Source organism: Alexandromys fortis, unplaced genomic scaffold, assembly GCF_014885135.2.
Source record: "Alexandromys fortis isolate MF-2015 unplaced genomic scaffold, M_Fortis_MF-2015_v1.1 scaffold_269, whole genome shotgun sequence".
Taxonomy (NCBI): Eukaryota; Metazoa; Chordata; class Mammalia; order Rodentia; family Cricetidae; genus Alexandromys; species Alexandromys fortis.
In genome coordinates, this window is record NW_026068138.1 from 1,408,145 (window position 1) to 1,427,054 (window position 18,910).

General features: G+C 46.8%; 1 protein-coding gene across 2 annotated transcripts in view; it reads right to left on the reverse strand.

The window, feature by feature from the left end:
- Tgfbr2 (transforming growth factor beta receptor 2) overlaps positions 1–18,910 on the reverse strand; it is an 89,559-nt gene that overhangs the window by 32,050 nt on the left and 38,599 nt on the right. For both annotated transcript variants that reach the window (XM_050126560.1, XM_050126561.1), the window contains 2 exons: positions 12,633–12,801; positions 10,507–10,697 (listed from right to left, as the gene is read on the reverse strand). In XM_050126560.1, the coding sequence (XP_049982517.1) occupies positions 10,507–10,697; positions 12,633–12,801 (360 nt within the window). The remainder of the gene's footprint in view (positions 1–10,506; positions 10,698–12,632; positions 12,802–18,910) is intronic.

The following is an 18,910-nucleotide window of genomic DNA, read 5'->3' on the forward strand; positions in this document are numbered from 1 at the left end:
TATATACGACAAAAGGTTTACATAATAGTAGGCAGGCGAGGTTTACTCTCAGAGAAGACTTTCAAAAGCCAGGTGACTGTACATAGAGAAATTCAGATGTTCACTCCCTGGAATTTAGCCTGGTTAGGAATAAAAAACAGTCTACAAAGTTTGCCAGCTTCTTGGAGTATTTTTTTTTTAAACCTATTATATAATGGGACTCTCTGAAGTGGAATTCCCTCTGTATGCTGTGAATACCATTGGTTAATGAAGAAACTGTCTTGGCCTATTATAGGGCAAAAGAATAGAGTTAGGCAGAGAAAACTAAACTGAACGCTGGAAGGAGGCAGATAAAAGCCATGGAGTTGCCACCAGAGACAGACGTGTTGAAATTTTGCCGGTAGGCCACGAACCTCATGGTAAAATATAAAGTAATGGAAATGGGCTAAATTAAGATGTAAAAGAAAGCCAGTAAGAAGTTAAAGCTAATAGGCCAAGCAGTGATTTAATTAATGCAGTTTCTTTACGGTTATTTCAAGATTCTGGGCAGCCGGGAGTCTGGGCGGGCCAGGAAGCAAACAAGTGCCCTCCTACTAGAGACTCTCTAAAAGTAGCAAACACAGTCTGACACCAACCATTTACTATAGCCTATGGGTGTGGAGTTTGTGGAACACATAGAAGCAACTTGGGTGAGACATAAACCTGCAGTCAGTGCTGTAGCAGCCCTAAGGTCTGGTTGCTACAGCGGCCACTCATATCCAATGAGTGAATCCAGGGCAGATTGTGCGCACACTGGATTGCCCTCCGCAATTACTCAGGAAGAATGAGTTCTACAAGTACACACTCACAACCTTTGGCCATGTCTAGCTTCAGAACGCCTGCTCAGGAGGAAGATAATTTACAAAGGAGAGCTGCTTTACCTCACGGTACTTTAACTACCTCCTATGCTGAGACTGACTGAGTTGCAATGCAGTTCATATTTTCCTTTGTCCGGACTCAGGTTTCTTTGAAGGACCTGGAACTCTAGTCAAAGTCTGCATACAAGGCTCCTTCAGCTCTGAGTCGCCACTCAAATGACAGTCATTGATTTAATCCATAATTTTCTTCTTCTTGCAACAACCATATTTCCACACCTATTTCTTCTTTAAAAAAAATTCTGTAGTTAGTCCAGAAAGCAAATCTGCCTTGTTTCCTCTCAAAACCGATAGGCACAGCTGGAAAGCAGCTATTCTGAGGCCTGAGTGCACACTCGGAAGGCAGCATGTCACCAGAGGCCCGGGGTTGCCACGGTGCCACTTACTCTTCATGTTGCTTGCATACAAGACCTAAAAAGACCTGGATGTAGCCCAGGTGGTAGAGTGCTTGCTTGCTCAGGATGCAGGAGGCCCTGAGTGGATTCCCAGCACCCCAAACACTGGGCTTAGGGGAGCATATCTGTTATCTCAGCACTGGAGAGGTGGAGGCAGGAGAAGCAGAAAGCTCAGGGTCAGGACTGGGAGTGGAGTTGGCAGAGGACTTGCCAGCATTCACAGGCTGGAGCCTGAGCAGGTCATAAACTGGGCACGGTGATACAGGCCTGCAATCTAAGCACACAGGAAACCGAGGCAGGGGGACAAGAGGGCCAAGGCCATCCTCAGCTGTGTAAAAGATTTGAAGCCAATCTGGGCTATATGAGAATCTGTAACAAAACAAAACTCAAAGACAAAATCCTGAATTTCTTCTAAGAAGCCAGGTGCCCAGTGCTCGGGTTAGACAGCCTCAAGATGAGATCAGTGTGTGTGTGTGTGGGGGGGGGGGGAATAGCACTTCTAAACTTCTCTCACTCGAAAGGCACTGGAACACAGTAAAGTGTGCAAGGCATCTGGTGCACACAGAATGGCCTGACAGGACGGGATGAAGCGCCGCCATTAAGGCTGCAATGGGCCCAGAGGGAACCAGCTGGCTGAGATGCACTGCTAGCGAGTTAAATACAGACAGGAAACCACATGTCTGATACTGTTTTAAAAAAAAAAAAAAAGAAAGAAAGAAAAAAAATCATCTGTCTTCCTGCCAGATCAAGGCTCACAAACCAAAAGGCTGTTTTAATTTAAAAAGAAATTCTACTACAATGAGAGAGGAAGGAACGAAACATTGTGGTTAGGAGTCCTTGCTCTCCCCGCTTCTCTCAGCATCTCAGGTTAGCCTATGTGTGGCTCCTTGCTCACTGCTAAAGCCTGCACGCAGCTTGAGGTCAGCGGTGCTCACAGCTGCGTGACACAATGGCCTGCTTCCCTGTAGATTTGTGAAGGCCGTATTTGGAGTCAGAAGTGGTTTGGAAAGTTCTGATTTCCTTAAAAATAATTATTTATTTTGTGTGTGCATGAGCCTCTGTGTGTGTGTGTTCACGTACTCCAGTAACAACAATTATTAAAGAAAAGGAATTTGAAATTTGAGAGAGAACAAGAGGGCTCACGGGAGAATCTGGACAGAGGAAAGGGGAAGGAAGAGATGATATAATTATACTGTAATTTATTATTATTAAAAATAAGAACAATTATTGCTAGGCAGAGACTATATTGGGGAATATGATTTTCAGGTGTGTGACTTTTGTTTATGCTGTATTTGTTTAACTCTGTGAAGCTGGGTTACTGTGCCTGTCTGAAACACCTGATGGCTCCAATAAAGAGATGACCGGCCAATAGCGAGGCGGGGACAGGGATAGGCGGAGCTGGCAGGCAGAGAGGATAAATAGAAGGAGAAATGAGGAAGAGGAGGAGCAAGAGAACAAGGAAAGGAGGATACCAGGGCCTAGCCACCCAGCCAGCCACAGAGTATGAAGGAAAGTAAGATATTCAAAAGTTAAAAATAAAAACACAAAAGCAAAATGTAGTCAGAAATTTTAAGTTAAGAAAAACTGGCAGGAAACAAGCCAAGCTAAGATCGAGCATTCATAACTCAGAGTAAGCCTCAGTGTGTGATTTATATGATAGCTGGGTGGCAATACCCTCAAAAAACCAAAAGGGTAAAGCATCGTACGAGAGTAAGAGGAACTTCTGGCTTCCACAGCAGAAGCATCCGACCTTCAGCCACGGACTGGATATGACCACAATTAGCCCAGAAGAACCATTGCAAGCATCCAACACTGAATCAGATGCTGACTTACACTTTTTTCTTTTTGAGACAAGGCCTCATGTAGCCCAAGCTGGCTTTGAACTCTGCTTCTGATCCTCCTTGCCTTCACCTCCTGTGTGTTGGGATTACAGGTGAACGGCAGCATCCTTATGTCATGTTGGGATTAAACTCGGGGCTTTATGCATACTAGACAAGCATCCCCAGGCCTCATCACAGAATTTTCTTTTTTTTTGCAGTTTAGTGTTGCAACCACAACAATGTTCTCAACCATGAACTCTATAAAATACAACGCCATTCTGCAGTGACTGTCAAAAAAAAAAAAAAACCCTGAGAAACGCAGAAGTTAATGTCCAGCCTTCTGTGGAGGAACGTCAAGCCACTGATAGTACTACCTCGGATGCCCTGCTTTTCACCTTAACACAGGTCAGAGGGGAAAACATCAGGGCAGTGGAGAACACGTGACCTTCATGATGCCCTGCAGTCACCTGATAGTACCCAAAGTGCAGCAACGGAAACCTCACATAGCTCAAGGGACTGCTTGTTTTGCTGTGCTATATTCTCAAAGACCACAGCTTCTCTGCTTATTTATCCTACAGCATCCCGTGCAAGCAAACCATTCTTTTTTTTGTCTCCATCTGTGTGTGTATGTGTGTGTGGTGTGTGCATGTATGTGTGCATGTTTCCATGTGGGAGGGCGTGGGGGGGGGCCTGTGCATGGGAAGGCCCGAGGTATATGTTTGTATGTATGTGGAGGGGTACATATATGTGAATGCCTGTGCATGTGAAGACCCCGGGGGGGGGGGTGTCAGTTATCAACCTCCATCACTCATCCACCTTAAGCACGAGGCAGGGACTCCCAATCTAACCCAGACTTGCCAAAATGGCTGGTCTCAAATGGCTGATTCATTAGAGGATTGAAGAGAAAAGGCTTCTCTATTCAGGCATAGCAGTTGGTACATGCTTTTAATGCCAGCACTCCAGAATTAGAGGCAAGTGGATCTTTAAGATTTTTAGACCAGTCTGGCCTACATGGTGATCATGAAAAGTGACAACGGTGGCCATGATGAAAAGCACCATGGTGGCCATCATAAAGCTAGAAATAGAATTCCCATCTGGTCCATTAGTCTAGAAGGAACAAAACCAATATGTCTAGAGATATTCTGAGAACACTGCATGCCCATCTTCACTGCAACACTATGGACAATGGCCAACATACAGAAACTAAAATCTCTTGATGGATGAATGGATGAGCAAAATGTGAATGTGTGCATTTGTCCTCTGAGCCTAACAGTCATCCCTACATTCAACAGAAAAGCTGTGATGACCTCAGAGGCCCTCAGGATAGAGCCTGTTGACTTCCCTCATAGACGGAGGAAAGGAGGCAGTGGGAATGGTCCCTGGGCCCTCAGATGAGCTCTTGGCCACTTCTTTCTATATGTCCTTCCACGCCAGCTGTTCAGAGTCCCAGTCTTTGGAGTCAGTAAAGTCTATACTACATGTAAAGTGTGGAAGTGGGAGTATCCATCCTTGCACATCTGGGGATGTTGTCATCCATGCTGGGGAAATATTTTTGAAGTTACACTTTTGCTTTGGAGGTCACCCATGATCCTGTAAGTACCCCCCCCCATTACTTGTGCTCTGTAAGTAAAGCCTGATAAACTCTCTGCTTTGCCAAGTGGGACTTTGGTAGCATCATACTTAGTAGCTGATGCCTTTTCCTATCGTCAGGAAAAGCTATGCAATAATCTTCACACACACATACACACTCAGGGTGGAACACCATTCTGCTATTAAAAATGAATTTCTCTAATCTTCAGTAGTATGAGTGGTGCTACATTGAAATAAGGCAGACACAGGAGGACAAACACTGCTCATTCTCCCACCTGGATACTAAAAAGTTAACTTCTCAGCAGCAGAGAACAGAACAGTAGATACCGGAGCTTGGGGAAGGTGTGGTGAGAGCAGCTCGGAGTACAGGAGTGCAGTCGGTTGGGAAGAATGATGGCTAATGTTCTATAGCACGGCAGAGGCACTAGGTTGACAAAAGCTTACTGAATATTCAAAAGGGTAACTAAAGAGAGCTTTGGAAGTCTCCACACAATGAAGTGATAGGTGTTTGAGGTAGGTGACGCACCAGTTGTACCGATGATGGTGACACATGTATGTATATGTTATATTGTAACCTAAATGTCATGTTGTTCCCCAAATATATGCAACTCTTATGTCTATTAAAATATTTTAAGGTAGGGCTGGGAAGATGGATGAGTGGGTAAATGCTTGCCCTGCAAGCATGAGGACCTGAGTTTGTATTTGCACAAAAGCTAGGAGTGGAGGTGTGCACCTATGACCCCAGCATGGGGGGGGGGGGCGGGCACAGGCTGGATCTACACAAAAGCTAGGGGTGGAAGTGTGCACCTATGACCCCAGCATGGGGGGGCGGGCACAGGTTGGATCCACAAAAGCTAGGAGTGGAGGTGTGTATCTATAACCCCAGTATGGGAGGTAGTGCACATGTTGGATCTACACAAAAGCTAGGTGTTCATCTACAACCCTAGCATGGGGGTGAGAATAAGAGGATTCCTTAACTTGTGGGCTGACCAGCCTTGCTGAAACAGTGCACCCCAAGTTCAATATCAGAGACCCTGTCTTAAAAATAAGGTAGGAAGTGACAGAGGAAGACATCAAACATTAATTTCCAGCCTCCACCTGCACACACACAATGTCTATCCCCACATACATGCATGGACATCACATATTAAACATACATATTTTCTAGAAAATACTGAAGTGTCTGTAGAAATGTTTAGGGCAAAGGCATCTCATTTTCTTTACATGTTCACAGCTGAAGAGTTTTTCCACTGATTGCCACCCTTTAGCCTATTACCCAACTGAATCAAATAAAGGTTCTTTTGTTTGTTTTGGGCCAGAATGACTGCTCTGGGTCCTGTTACCTTTAGTGAGCATGAAGTTAGCAAGGCCCTCTCTGGCTCCACCTGCCTGGGTGAGTCCTCCTACTGTTTCTTTTAACCTAAGATCTTATTTTTATTGACGTGTGTGTGTGTGTGTGTGTGTGTGTGTGTGTGTGTGTGTGTGCATATGGGTGTAGGTGATTCAGAGGCCAGAAGAAGGTGTCTGATCCCCCGAAGCTGTAATTTCAGATGGTTATGAGCCACCAGGCTTGGGTACTGGGAACAGAACTCTAGTCCTCTGGAATAGCAGCTAGCACCCTTAATTGCTGGGTCAGCATTTCAGTGACCACCCCGCCCCTACCCCTAAAAGCTTCAGACATCTTAGTGTTCCTAAAACCCTGTGATGCTGCAGATGGGGGAGGTACAGGCTGGCTCGTCCGTCTGCTCCATTCAGAAGCAATGCTGGAGACACCCAGCCAGTCTGGCCCATTCAGAAGCAGGCTCCTTACGAGGGAGGCACGGGTAAGGCAGCCATGTTAGTTGGAGTTTTCTAGAAAAGCTACCCCTGCGCTACAGGATCAGAAAGGCCACTGACTAGCCTGCCAAGATGGAGCTGGCAGTTGAGCTAGAATCCTGCCATCACAGAGTGAAACCTATCTCGGGCTATCTTTACTCCCCTTTACTTGCTGGTTTTCACCAACCTCAGGATCCGACTTAACATCCTTGAAGGACCAGGTGAAACCTTTGGGATGAGCTAAGCGACTAGCAGACCCCTGGTTTCCACCAGGCCAGAAGCTGAGAATAACATCAGATCGGGTGTGAAATCACCTGGGGGAGAGATTTCTCTGCTGTGTCGGAACCACCCTGCCTGGTGCCCCCAACAATGCATTTACTAACTGTCTCCATATTCTGCTGCCTTTTGTGTTATAGCTATAAAAAACTGATGTAACCATTTCCACCGTGGACACACTCTCCAGGCCGACCTCTATCTGTGTCCCCAGATCACCCCCACTCCTAGTTGCCTCAGAACACTCATTCCCTTTGGCACAAGAGATGCTGGTTTGGGGAGTTTGGATTTGCCTGTTTTGTTTGTTTTTGTTTTATAGCAACATATTCAGGAGGCATCTGGAAAGAAGGGATTTCAACTGAGGAATTACCTCTACCAGACTGGCCTGAAGCACTCCTTCATGGCTTCTGCTTCCGTTCCTGCCTTGAAGTTCCTGCGATGGGTTCCTTTCCTGGCTCCCCTCAATGATGAATTAACGATTAGAAATGTAAGCCAATAAACTCTTTCTTCCCATATTGCTTTTGTTCATGGCTTTTGTCACGGCGATGGAAACCTAACTACTACGGCTATGTTTTACATAGACGGGCTCTGTGCCATTGTTAGGGACTCCGGAGTCTTGACAATAGTCCTGATATGCCACCACAGCACTAATCCAAAAGCTTGGTGTGGCCATGCCGACAGAAGACCATGCAGCCCTGAGCAAGCTTTCTGTGGCCAGAGCGTGATTACTCAGTCACTGATCTGAGGAGGCCCTGCCGCCCTTCCACTCCTATTTAGCAGCTTCCTGCTGTGCTCCTGAGTCAGAACAGGAACAGCACGCCTAATTTGTAATATTATCCAGCAACATAAGGGCTGTGGTTAGCTTTGATTAGAAATCTTAGACTCAGCACGCTCCCTTTGACTGGGGAAGGTGTGGGGGGAGAAAAGAGAGACAGAAAGAGGCACATATTAAAACAAAGCAAGCCTTTCCAGTGTGCCTGTGGTGTGGTACCCAGATATCTGGATGCTCTGTTCACAGGGAAACGCAGCTGTAGAACTCAGATGTCAGAATAGACCTGAAGCCAGACAACACTCCTATAATTCCAGCATCGGGGAAGCAAAGACAGAAGGACCCCTGGGACTCAGTGTGCAGCCTAACCTCTTTGGTGAGTTCTGGGCCCTCAGAAGACCTTGTCTCAAAAAGGCTGGGCTGGGAGGTGGCTCGGTGGATAAAGTGCTCATCACACAAGCTTAACGACCAGAGTTCAGATCACTAACGCACTTGTAAAAGCTGGGTAGGTCTGGTGCCCACCTGGAATCCCGGCACCTGAGAGGTGGAACAAGAAGGGGGGGGGTGTCAAGAATTCAAGGTCATTCTCTGCGATCTAGTGAATTCTAAACTGTGTCTGGGACGCGTAAGACTTTATCTAGATAGGACGGTAGGAAGAGAGGGAGGGAGTAAGACAAACACAACCAAGAGATGAGTAGACAGTGCGCACCTTTGTTTCTGGCAGTTCAGGCAGAGCCGGTGTCTTGTGAGGGGCGTGGTGAGATGCCCCAGCAGGTAAAGGGCTTGCTGCACTCAAAGCGTGAGGAACAGGGTTTGGATCCCCTGAACCCACACAAAAGCCTGCTGGTGTGGATGTGCAAACCCTCGGGGAATCCCAGTACTCTAGCTGCAGAGACGGGAATCCCCGAGCAAGATGACTAACCAGATGAGCTCAAAGGTGAGCACTGAGTTCAGGGAGCGTCTGCCCCCACGTACAAAGTAGAAGGCGACAGAAAAAGACAAGCAGTGTCAACCTTGGGCCTCTGCGTACTCGTGCACACACATGTATCCACACATGTGGAGATACTCATAAACACATGCACACACACCACAGGCACACATATTAAAAATGAAATAGATAAATGTCTTGCAAAGTTGGCGTGCTGTCTTCCAGTCACAGGGCAGCTGCACTTAAAAACATCTTCCTTTCCTACACCTCAGACTGCACATCCATACTGGCACCCACTACGTCTTGCCTGACGCATGGCTGTCACCTGGCCATCATAACACACCCTCTTCTACTTTGCATTCTGAATTTAGATGAGTACCAGGTAGGTTCTCAGGGCTTGCAGCTATACAGATCTTCAGAGATGGGAAGAGAGATGTGTTCAGGACAGCTATGAGGGCTGGGCAGTTTCAGGCCCCCTGTTTTTAAGGCTTTCTCTCATCCCCCTTTCCTTGGCTAGTGCAGGAGGTACTGAAAGCACCAGGCAATGCATGGAGCCCGGCTTCATGGGTGACGGCTTTTGTGGCAAGCAAAACCACCAGCTTTTTAGCATGTCCAGGCATGCGTAGCCTCTGACATGCTGTCATCCGAAAGCTCACGCTGGAGAACCACATGACCAATCACACACAAAATGAAATAATCAACAAAGCGCAGACGCACGCTGTACGAAGTCTGAAGTAAGTGTATGACATTTCTGTGGTCTGCATTCATAGCCGTCCTACAGGCTGCGGGTTGGGGATGCCTGGATGGATTTCTGACTAGATGGCAAGGTCTCTCTGTAATCTGTCCCTTCTTGTGAAGGGTCCAGCATGCAGCAGGTAGACAGGTGGAAAAGGCCAGCCAAACTGTCTGTCTGTCCATCTGTTCCTCATCCATCCATCCGTCCGTCCATCCATCCATCCATCCATCCATCCATCCAGAGGTTGGGGCATCTGGAGGTGGAATAATACAGGCACATCAAGCCCTCGGAGTGTGTGCACCCAACACTCACTTTTTAAAGGATTTGTGTCAAGGCCTTGGCTATTGATTGTGACTGGAAGTCAGCAAACACAGGAGGGGAAAATAAAACATTTTAAAATTCTAAAGCAAGAGCTCCGGCAGGAACTTGGTGCCAAAGGACACGAGAGAACTTCCTGGGAGTCGCAGAGAGGGTCTTTCTGGACTAGGGAGGGGCTGTACACGTCTATCAGGCTCCCGCAACAGAACTTTTAAATGCTGTTTTATTTTTATAGAAATAAATGAATGAGAGGAATGTTTTGAAACATCTCAGTGCCAAGAGCAATCGTATCTAATCTTGGCACTCAGGAGGCTGAAGCAGGAGGAGTCCAAATTTGAGGCCAACGTGGGTGGTACATAGTGAATTGCAGGCTGATTTGACCAGCATGGTGGCTATCTAAAGATAAGTAAATAAATAGATATACAGATTAATTAGTTCATTAATTCAAAGTATCTCAGTAGCATATTTGGCTATACTCATTGTCTATCCTTAGCTCCATATAGAACAATTTCTTCAGCCAGCCCCCCAAATAAGTGACCCTACTTCATAAAGCAAGGCAGATGGCTGCTGGAGCATGATGTTCAAGTTCGGCTTCTGGGCATCACATACATGTGACACACACGTACATATACTGTGCACACTCTCACATATCTATGCACACACAGAGAAAATAAATTTTAAATGATAATAGCAATTCACATTTCTAACAAATCTTCAGTTGTTGCTGCTGCTGCCGCAGCCTTGAAAAGAAACCTGGGGAACCACTGCTCTGGGAGAAAGAAACTATTCGCCAACACCAAATACCAAGATAAACCCTGGGGAAACAAATCGGAGAAGGACGAGCATGGACCCCACTGCTTCCCGAGGACCCTTTCCTCCAGGGAAATGGGCACATGTTCTCTGAGCGTGCTCCAGAGCCCTGCAGAACAGGGCGCCCCCGGAGGACTGCAGCCAGAGAGGACAGCTCACCTTCTGAAAAGATGATGTGGTCATTGCACTCCTCCACGTTGCAGGCACACATGAAGAAAGTCTCGCCGGCCCTTTTCTTCTCCTTCATGATGCACTTGGGTGAAGTGGCGTCTTCCACAGCAAACCCGTGGTAGGTGAGCTTGGGGTCATGGCACACCGTCTCCAGTGTAATGTTCTCATCATTCTTCCTCCTGGGGCGCAGAGGTTCGGCGAGGGGAAGAGAGAGGGGCAGAGGGATGGGAGAATGAATGAAGAGGCTCTGGATGGAACGGCCAAGTGTGTCCTTTCTTCAGGAAGTAGTTTCCACTTCCTGCTCCCCAACATCCTTAAGTTCTCCCATTCTCCCCTGCATCAACTTCGCCCACCTCCCTTCACCTTTTGCTCAGCTCAGAGCTTACTTAGGATTAGTAGCGAGACAGCTCTCCTTGGGCGATTTCTGCCTGAAAACTCAGGAATCAGCCTTACTAATCTTTATAGAGAAAAGATGTGGGAAAGAGGTTCCTGTGGACCTGCATCATTTCAAATCTCCCATCCCTGGGGCACTTCAGCCTCACACTGTGCATCTAACTTTTGTGGCAGAGACGGTGTCCTGTCTAACCAGAGAGTTCTTAAAGAGGCTGCCTAGGGACGTGGTGGTAGAACTTTTTGTCTTTTCTGTGCATGTGTGTGTTCATATAGGTGTACCTGCGTACATGAGTGTGTGGGGGCCAGAGGTCAACCTCTACCACTGTTCTTCAGATGTCCAGCTTGATTACTAAGGTGGCATCTCTCTGGCCTGGAACTGGACAATTCAGCTAGGCTGGCTGGCCAGCAAGCCCCGGGTGCACTCTTGTCTCTGCCTCCAGAGTACAGGGATTACAAGCGTATGTCACCACATCCGGCTGTTTCTGAAACTTAGGTCCTCACGCCTGTATAGCAAACACTTTAAAAACTAAGCTATTTCTAAAGCCTGTTTGTTCTGCTTGCTGGTCACAGGTCACTCTGGTCACAAAACAAATCCAGGTGGTCCTGCTTGCTGGTCAAAAATCACTCTGTGTGTGTGGAGGTGGGGGGGTGCACAACAGCTGGTTCCCAAAACAACAGGGGAAGAATGATCCTAATTAAAGAAATTAAAGTTCCTGAATTTGAGAAAGGAGTAGGGGAGAAAACAAATGATTAGCACAGTAGAGAGAAGGACACTGTGTTCTACTTCTCCAGAACAGAAAAAGAGGAACAGTTCATGGTGTCAGAAATGGATTATCTCTTTGCCACCCACATGTTTGGGGACTAATTTGGCCTAGAGATCAAAAGATAAATGACATGGTATATATTTTGGGAAATGCCCAGGTGATTGGCTCTGCATGGACATTATATTTGTTTAAATACTAATTTATTTATTTTAATTTTATGTGCACCATGTGTGTGCTTAGTGCCAGAGGAGGCCAGAAGAGGGCACCGATCTCTTATGACTGGCATTAGAGGAGGGTATGAGCTGTCACTCGGGTGCTGGGAAGTGAACTGAGCCACCTGGGGGTTAAGTGTTCAAATGTCAGAGCCTCTGGGGGGGGGGGCATTTCACATTGAAACCATAATAAAAAGTATTCTGGCAGGGCAGTGGGGGCACACATCTTTAATCCCAGCACTGTGAAGACAGAGACAGATAGTTCTCTGAGTTCAAGGCCATCCTGGTCTACAGAGCGAGTTCCAGGAAAGGCTCCAAAGCTACAGAGAAACCCTGTCTCAAAAACAAACAAACAAACAAACAAAAAACCAAAATAAGTATTCTGGCAATCAGATTTAATAATTGGCAGAATATCATATCTGTATTCAAGGGACACAAACAGTGACTGTTGCCATGAGTATGCGTGACTAACAAGAACGGAAAACGAAGTGTCATGATTTGCATGTGGCATGTGCTCCATAGGCTCAGGTGTATGAACTTGATTTCCAGCTGGTTCATTCTCTGCTCCCTAACTGCTGCCACCATGTGACCGTCAGCCATGTCTTCTCTACCATCATGGGCCATCCTGCCCTGTTGGCAAGGACAAAACCTTCTTCCTGGAACTGCTTTGGCCAGTGGTCTTGTCACAGCTCCCCGTGTAAGGTGACAGAGAAAGCAAGGCCCCCTTCCTCAAAGGCCCACTTACCACACAGCCACGCAGACTTCATGTGGCTTCTCGCAGATGGCCGTGATGCTGCAGTTGCTCATGCAGGACTTCTGGTTGTCACAAGTGGACAATCTCACGTCGCAAAACTTGCACAGTTGTGAAAGCTTGACTGCTCCACCGTTGTCGCTGGTCATCATGTCACTATTAACTGAGGAGAGAGAAAGGAAGAGCAAAGGGTTATTGAACTCCACACATGCACCTGATGGCCTGAGTTAGATCCCAGAGTGAGAAAGAGTGAAGCAACTCCTGAGCAGTGTCCTCTGACCTCCACACATATCACATGGTGCTATGTGTGCCTACACCCTCCAGGACAAATAAGTCAACAAAAGAATGTGGAGGCAGCAGGTCACATCTGTATGCAGTCAGTAGGCAGAGAGGAAAGGAGCTCGTTAAAGATGTGGTTTGGAGTTGATGGGAGTAAGGCAAAGCTGGTATGGATCCAACCAAGCAGAGGGACATCAACTCATGTTCTCTGTTGCACTAAGATTAGACGCTTGGATTGCTAGTGGCTGCAGGACAGAAGCTGGCCTGGAGGAACAGGGAGGGACTTCTCCAAGAGGTCCCCCGGGAGAGGCCTGAGAAGGGCGCCATGTCCTCTCCGTGTGCTAGCTTTTCCTGCCCAGAGGATACCAGCTTCGGTTCCTCCCGGTCACTCTCCTTGGTGCACACTTTGGATTTCTGTCCTCAGCGGTTCACCCTGTGACCTCCTTTGTTGTTTGGGCACAACACCTGCTTCCTGGGTCTCTAAAAATACAAGCTTATATATTTAAGATCTGCTTTCTTGTGGTGACAGTAAACACAGAAGGAAAAAAAAGCAAGCCCATTCATCCCTTTCAGGCCTCTAGTTCATTTCAGGAAGTGTATTTTTAGGTAAGAAACTATTTTGAAATCCTCAATGTCTCCCAGACTGTTCTGCTTAGCTAAAAATATAGGCATCAAGGGGCCCTGGGCCTTGTTTAAATTTGGTACCAACACAACAATGGATATACTTTTCCAGCAATGGTCGTGTTTGGATCCTTTTGTGGAACAATGCTTTCGATTCCTTAGATTTTCCTATAAGATAACAAAATAAAGAAGTACAGGACTGAACTTTCTACAGTCAGGTTCTTTTATTGGTTTTGGCTCTGTCCTAAAAACCACATTATTTTCTGGTTAGGGGGCTCTGGTGGTCTCCTCAACAGACAACCAAGTCTTTAGGAGATGGAATTTAGCCTAGCATTTGAAGATCTTAGGGCGGCTATCAGCTTCGCCTTTCTAGACAGTGCAGTATCAACACCTGAGCAACTGGAGAAACAGCAAAGCCTTGGGTGGCTTTCACATGTCCTGGCTGAATGGTTCACATAGCCTTGGTATTGGGTTTGGTGTTTAGTCTTTTGTTTTTTTTTTTCTTGAAGATTTATTTTATTTATGTATTAAGTGTGGTGGGCTGAATGAGACTGGCCCCCACAGGCTCATAGATTTGAATACTTGGTCCCCAGTTGGTGAAACTGGTGAGGATTAGGAGGTTCAGTCCAGTCTGGAGGAACTGGAGGCAGTGGGGGTTTCTCTGCCTCCTACATATGGATCAAGATGTGAGCTCTCATAAGACCAGCATAGGCGACATTTGACCCTGTCTTGAAAGCACACCAAAAGCAAAACCTACAGTTATGCAATGGATGTGGTGCTGAAGGATAGCTTATCGCCAATGCTGGGAAGAAGTTCCCCTGTGAAAGCAGCCTGCAAAGACAGGGTTCGCTCACTTGCTTTGTCTCCTTTCCCATACTGACCAGTTCTTGTCCAGCGAAAGCCTAGACGTGGGAGGGAAGTGACAAAAGGCAGCGGTGACAACATAGCATGAAAAGCAGCTGAGGCTGATGATGGCCGCAGCCACCAAACAGATGTGTTGACAAGGGTAAGTGCCTGGGACACATACCCAACAGGGAAGAAACAGAAGGGGCCATCCAAAAAAAAATACAGAAAAGAAAGGAAGAAAGAAGGAAGGGAGAGAGGGAAGGAAAATGGGAGGGGAGGGGAAGAGAGAAGAGGGCAGAAAGGGGAAGGAGGAGGGATAGAAGGGAAGGGAAAGGGACGGACACTAGGACAGCAAGTCCCATCGCCCCTGATGCTACCTACAGCAGCCTGAGCTGACCAGGGCCTAGACATGCACACACAGATGCAGCAGCCATGTTGCCCTTCAAGGAGCTCCAATTCTTTCCGTTGAATTTGGAGGGAAGGCAAACAGCTCCCACGCCTCACATTTGGAAGCATGGGTATTTAAGGAGGAAGGCGGTGTATAAGGGGAATGTGTGTTTGCTCAGTGCACTGTGTGCATTACGAAATAGGCTAGAGTTACAGCACACCATCTCAATATCTGGCTGGGGACACGCTTTTTATTTTATTTTATTATTTTATTTTTCCACCATTATAGCAAAATGAAAGCTACCATTGTTAATGTTTGCCTAGGATATTTTCTTTCCTCCTCCTTCTCCTTAACTAGCTCCTTGGCTTCCTTTTTGTAAACTTTACTTGAGGCATGTCTGGTACAATTCACCCCCACCCAGTAACCCTATTATAGCTGATAAAGGACACGCCCACTTTAACAATTCCATTAGTCCTCCCTCCCCCTGGAAGTCTATAACCCTTCTTTCTTTTTTTTAGGTCAACATCCTCTTTCCTTTATGTGACAGCAGCCCTCTGGGCCTTTGTGAAACTGTCCTAAGACAAATGCAGTCAGACTACAACACTATTCATCCTCTGTGTTAGTCTCAAGTCCTTCTGATAAAAGCTTCATGAATTCACTGTAGGATAGGCAGCAGAGACACACCAGCTTTTGTTCATGGTTTCAAGAGGTTCACAGACACCCTGGTAGCCTGTAAGCAACAAGTGAAGAATCCCAAGCCTCCCTATGTGTTCTCAAGAATCCCTGAAGGTCTGGTTAACTCACGAGGATGGATAAAACCATACTGCTCATCCCACTCCATAGGAAGAAATGATGCCACCAGGCTTACAGCATCAAGCAGGAATTCCTTAGGTTTAATCTGCGATGTGTCAGGGGCCAAACGGACAGTAATGTGAGGAAATGCATCTAGATAAACCGCTCAGAACAAAGATAGAATTCTAAGCACCCCAAGAAACTTCTCCTGGCCCAAGGAGATCCTGACTTCAGTCCCCAGACCTCATGTAAAAACACAAAACAATACAACAACAAAAACTGGGCACAATAGCAGAGTTGTCATTCTGTTGCTGGGAAGACAGTGGCAGTTGGTATCCTGGAGCTCATGGGCCAACTAACTTAGCCTCGCTGGCGAGATCCAGAAAGATGAGAGACCTCGCTTCAAAACAGAAGTGAAATGGCCCCGAATAACAGCACCCAAGGTTATCTTTGGCCTACACACACACACACACACACACACTACATGTGTGTATCTGCAAATGCCTGTGTACCTCCTATATACACACACTAAAAAAACCACCACCAAGACAACCTCTAACTAAAATTCAAGATGCCTTCCAATCAGATAGCTGAATTGGTCTCTGTGTGTTTAGTTAAAGTCCAATGTTAAGGCAACATTTTAATTGCTACAGATGCTCTATTAGCAGCTGGCTATCCTTAGGGAGTTTCCTACCCTTAGCAGGCAAATTAATGATTCAAAATGTTCTAAAAAAAAAAAAAGTCGTAGTGAGAGGGCCTCTCGCCTAGAAAGAATCACTCTGGCCTGCGAACAGGGACAGCTGTCACAGCATGTGACAGACTCACGAGGTCCATCACATTTCACTTCTCTTCCAAAAAGCCTTTGAGTAATAGCAAACCCTTCACCCTGGGTCACACCATCATTCTCTCGCATTTGCCCCACACTCGCTGCCTGCAGCAGAGGCACTAAGTTCTGACCTTGAATGGAGCCATTGACTTCTAGAATAATTCTGCTGCGCAAGGCTCTATGAGGAGAAGCCTAAGAAGAAGTGTATTTTTAGTTGGGATTAAGACTTTTTGGTCCATGTCTTTGAAATGGTGTCTACCAGTGGTCTGGAAAGTTAGGGGAAGTCAGGATTTCACCAAGAGCACTAAACATTTTGTCAGACACATGTTTAAGTCACGGAACTTGGTCCTTCTTATTTATTACTGTTGTGTGTGTGAGGTGTGGAAACAGCAAGCATGCCCCAGCATGGACACAGGCTAACTTTGCAGACTTGTTTCTCTCTTCCAGCTCTTCGCTGGTCTCAGGGATACAGCTAGGATCCTCAGGCTTGTACAATGACTTCTATCCGATGATCCATTTCACCATTATTCATTCGTATGACTCTGAATTCATGCACTCCCCTATGATGGGCCAGGTTTGAGAAGAACCTAATATAGCTCATTTACTCCATAGCCACTTGTGATGTCTGGCTTGGTGCTGTAGATTTCGTAATGTCATTGTCAGTGATGCAGTTAAAGAAAGGGGAAGCAGCTCAAAGAATAGCTCGCAGCAAGTCGTGAATAGAACTCGCTATGCTTTGCAACTGCTTGTCAAATATTAATATGCATGGGAAGCCCTGAAGGGAAACATTGACTCTGCAGCTGTGGGGCGTGCACTGCCTCACGGGGCTGTAGGAGGAGCTGGTGCAGCAGACCCTTGTAAGGTAGACCGGAAGTATAGAAACCAGACAGGAGCTCGTGCTCAGGTGTCTGGGCAGAATTCTTCCCCAGAAAACCTCAGTGTTCACTTTTCTAGTGTATAACTGACTCACGTGATTAATGGCACCCTCCTTTAGTTAAAACCACCTGACTAGAGCTGCCAATCATGGATTCAAAATGCCTTCATGACAGCGCCAAGACTAAGGTTCCATTTCAAGGCTGAATGGTAACTAGGGAGACCATAGCTTGTTATTAAAGGGCTTGGCTAGCAAGGATGAGGACTTAAATTTAATCCCCAGACTCCAGGATTTAAACAGAACAAAATAAACAAGAAAGAAAGAAAAGAGATGGGCATGGCAGTGCATTGGGGAGGTGGAAGCAAGCATATTCATGGAGCCTGCTAGCCAGTCAGCCTGGCTTATTTGTTAAGCTTCAGACTAGTGAGGGGTGAGGGACCCTATCTCAAACAATAAAGTGTTTTTAAAGGAGGATGTCTGTCACCTGAGGAATGACACCCGAGGTTGTGCTCTGATTTACACACACACACACACACACACACACACACACACACACTGGAAGCCATATACACTCCACCCACCCACCCACCTAGCAAGCCTGATGTTCTCCTCTGAGATCACTACACACAGCAAGGAGACTCGCCATTTTCCCCTTCTTCTGTGGATCTTAGGGCTGGCAAAATGGAAGACTGCGTCCTTGAATTTCCCAGGCGTGTCTCCTCTCCTTGCTCCTTCCATCTGCTTTCCTCTGGAGCTCGGCCTCCTTAAGCGATCACAGGCCCAGAGGCCAGTGCACCATCTGGGCCTGCGCTGAAAGACTTGCTCTCTGAATGGGTTTTAATTGCAGCTGGCATTTCAGAGTCAGACACCCAGGCCGCCATCTGGCAGACAGCGATGTGGTTTGCAAAGCCGGCAGCTAACACCCACGGCTCAGAAGACCAGGTGGGACCAGTCCACTGGCCGGCCACATGACCTCCCACCCAGAACAAAGAAGCAAGTCAGCGGGAATCAAAAGTTCCCACTCCTACCCAATATGGTGGTCATCTAGCAAATGCAAAAATGCTTCCTCATTAAGTTTTCGTTTTTAAAACAATGTGTTTGACTCGACTTCCCAATGTAATTAGAGTATTTTGACAGGGGCGAGTGGAGCATGTGTCTTCAGGTGACAATGCCCTGTGGTCCCTAGACACTGGTACTAGGCAGCTATTACTCAGCTTACTGGGGAACCATGGAGGCTGCAGGAAGGCATCCGTTCACCTTCTTGCGCAACTATTTTGCGGCCATGGTACTTTATTAATGGGGCCAGGAAGACAGTAACAGTTCAGTCAGCAAAGGGTTTGTTTTGCAAAGCATGGGGACCTGAGTTCAACCCTAAATTCCATGTAAAAAGGCAGAACACAATGGCACACTTATGATCCCAGTGCTTCGAGGCAATAACAGGAAGACGCCTGGGGCTTACTGGCAGCCAGCAGAGCCTACCGGGGACCCACGGCCGGTAGAGCCTACTGGGTGACCTGCAGGCCCATGAGAGAGACCCTGTTTCAAAAGGGGGGCGGGAATGGTGCTATTTCAGAATGTTGCCTGGGTTCTCTTCTGCTCCCAACATACACACATGAACATGTATGTACACATACAAAATGCTTTGT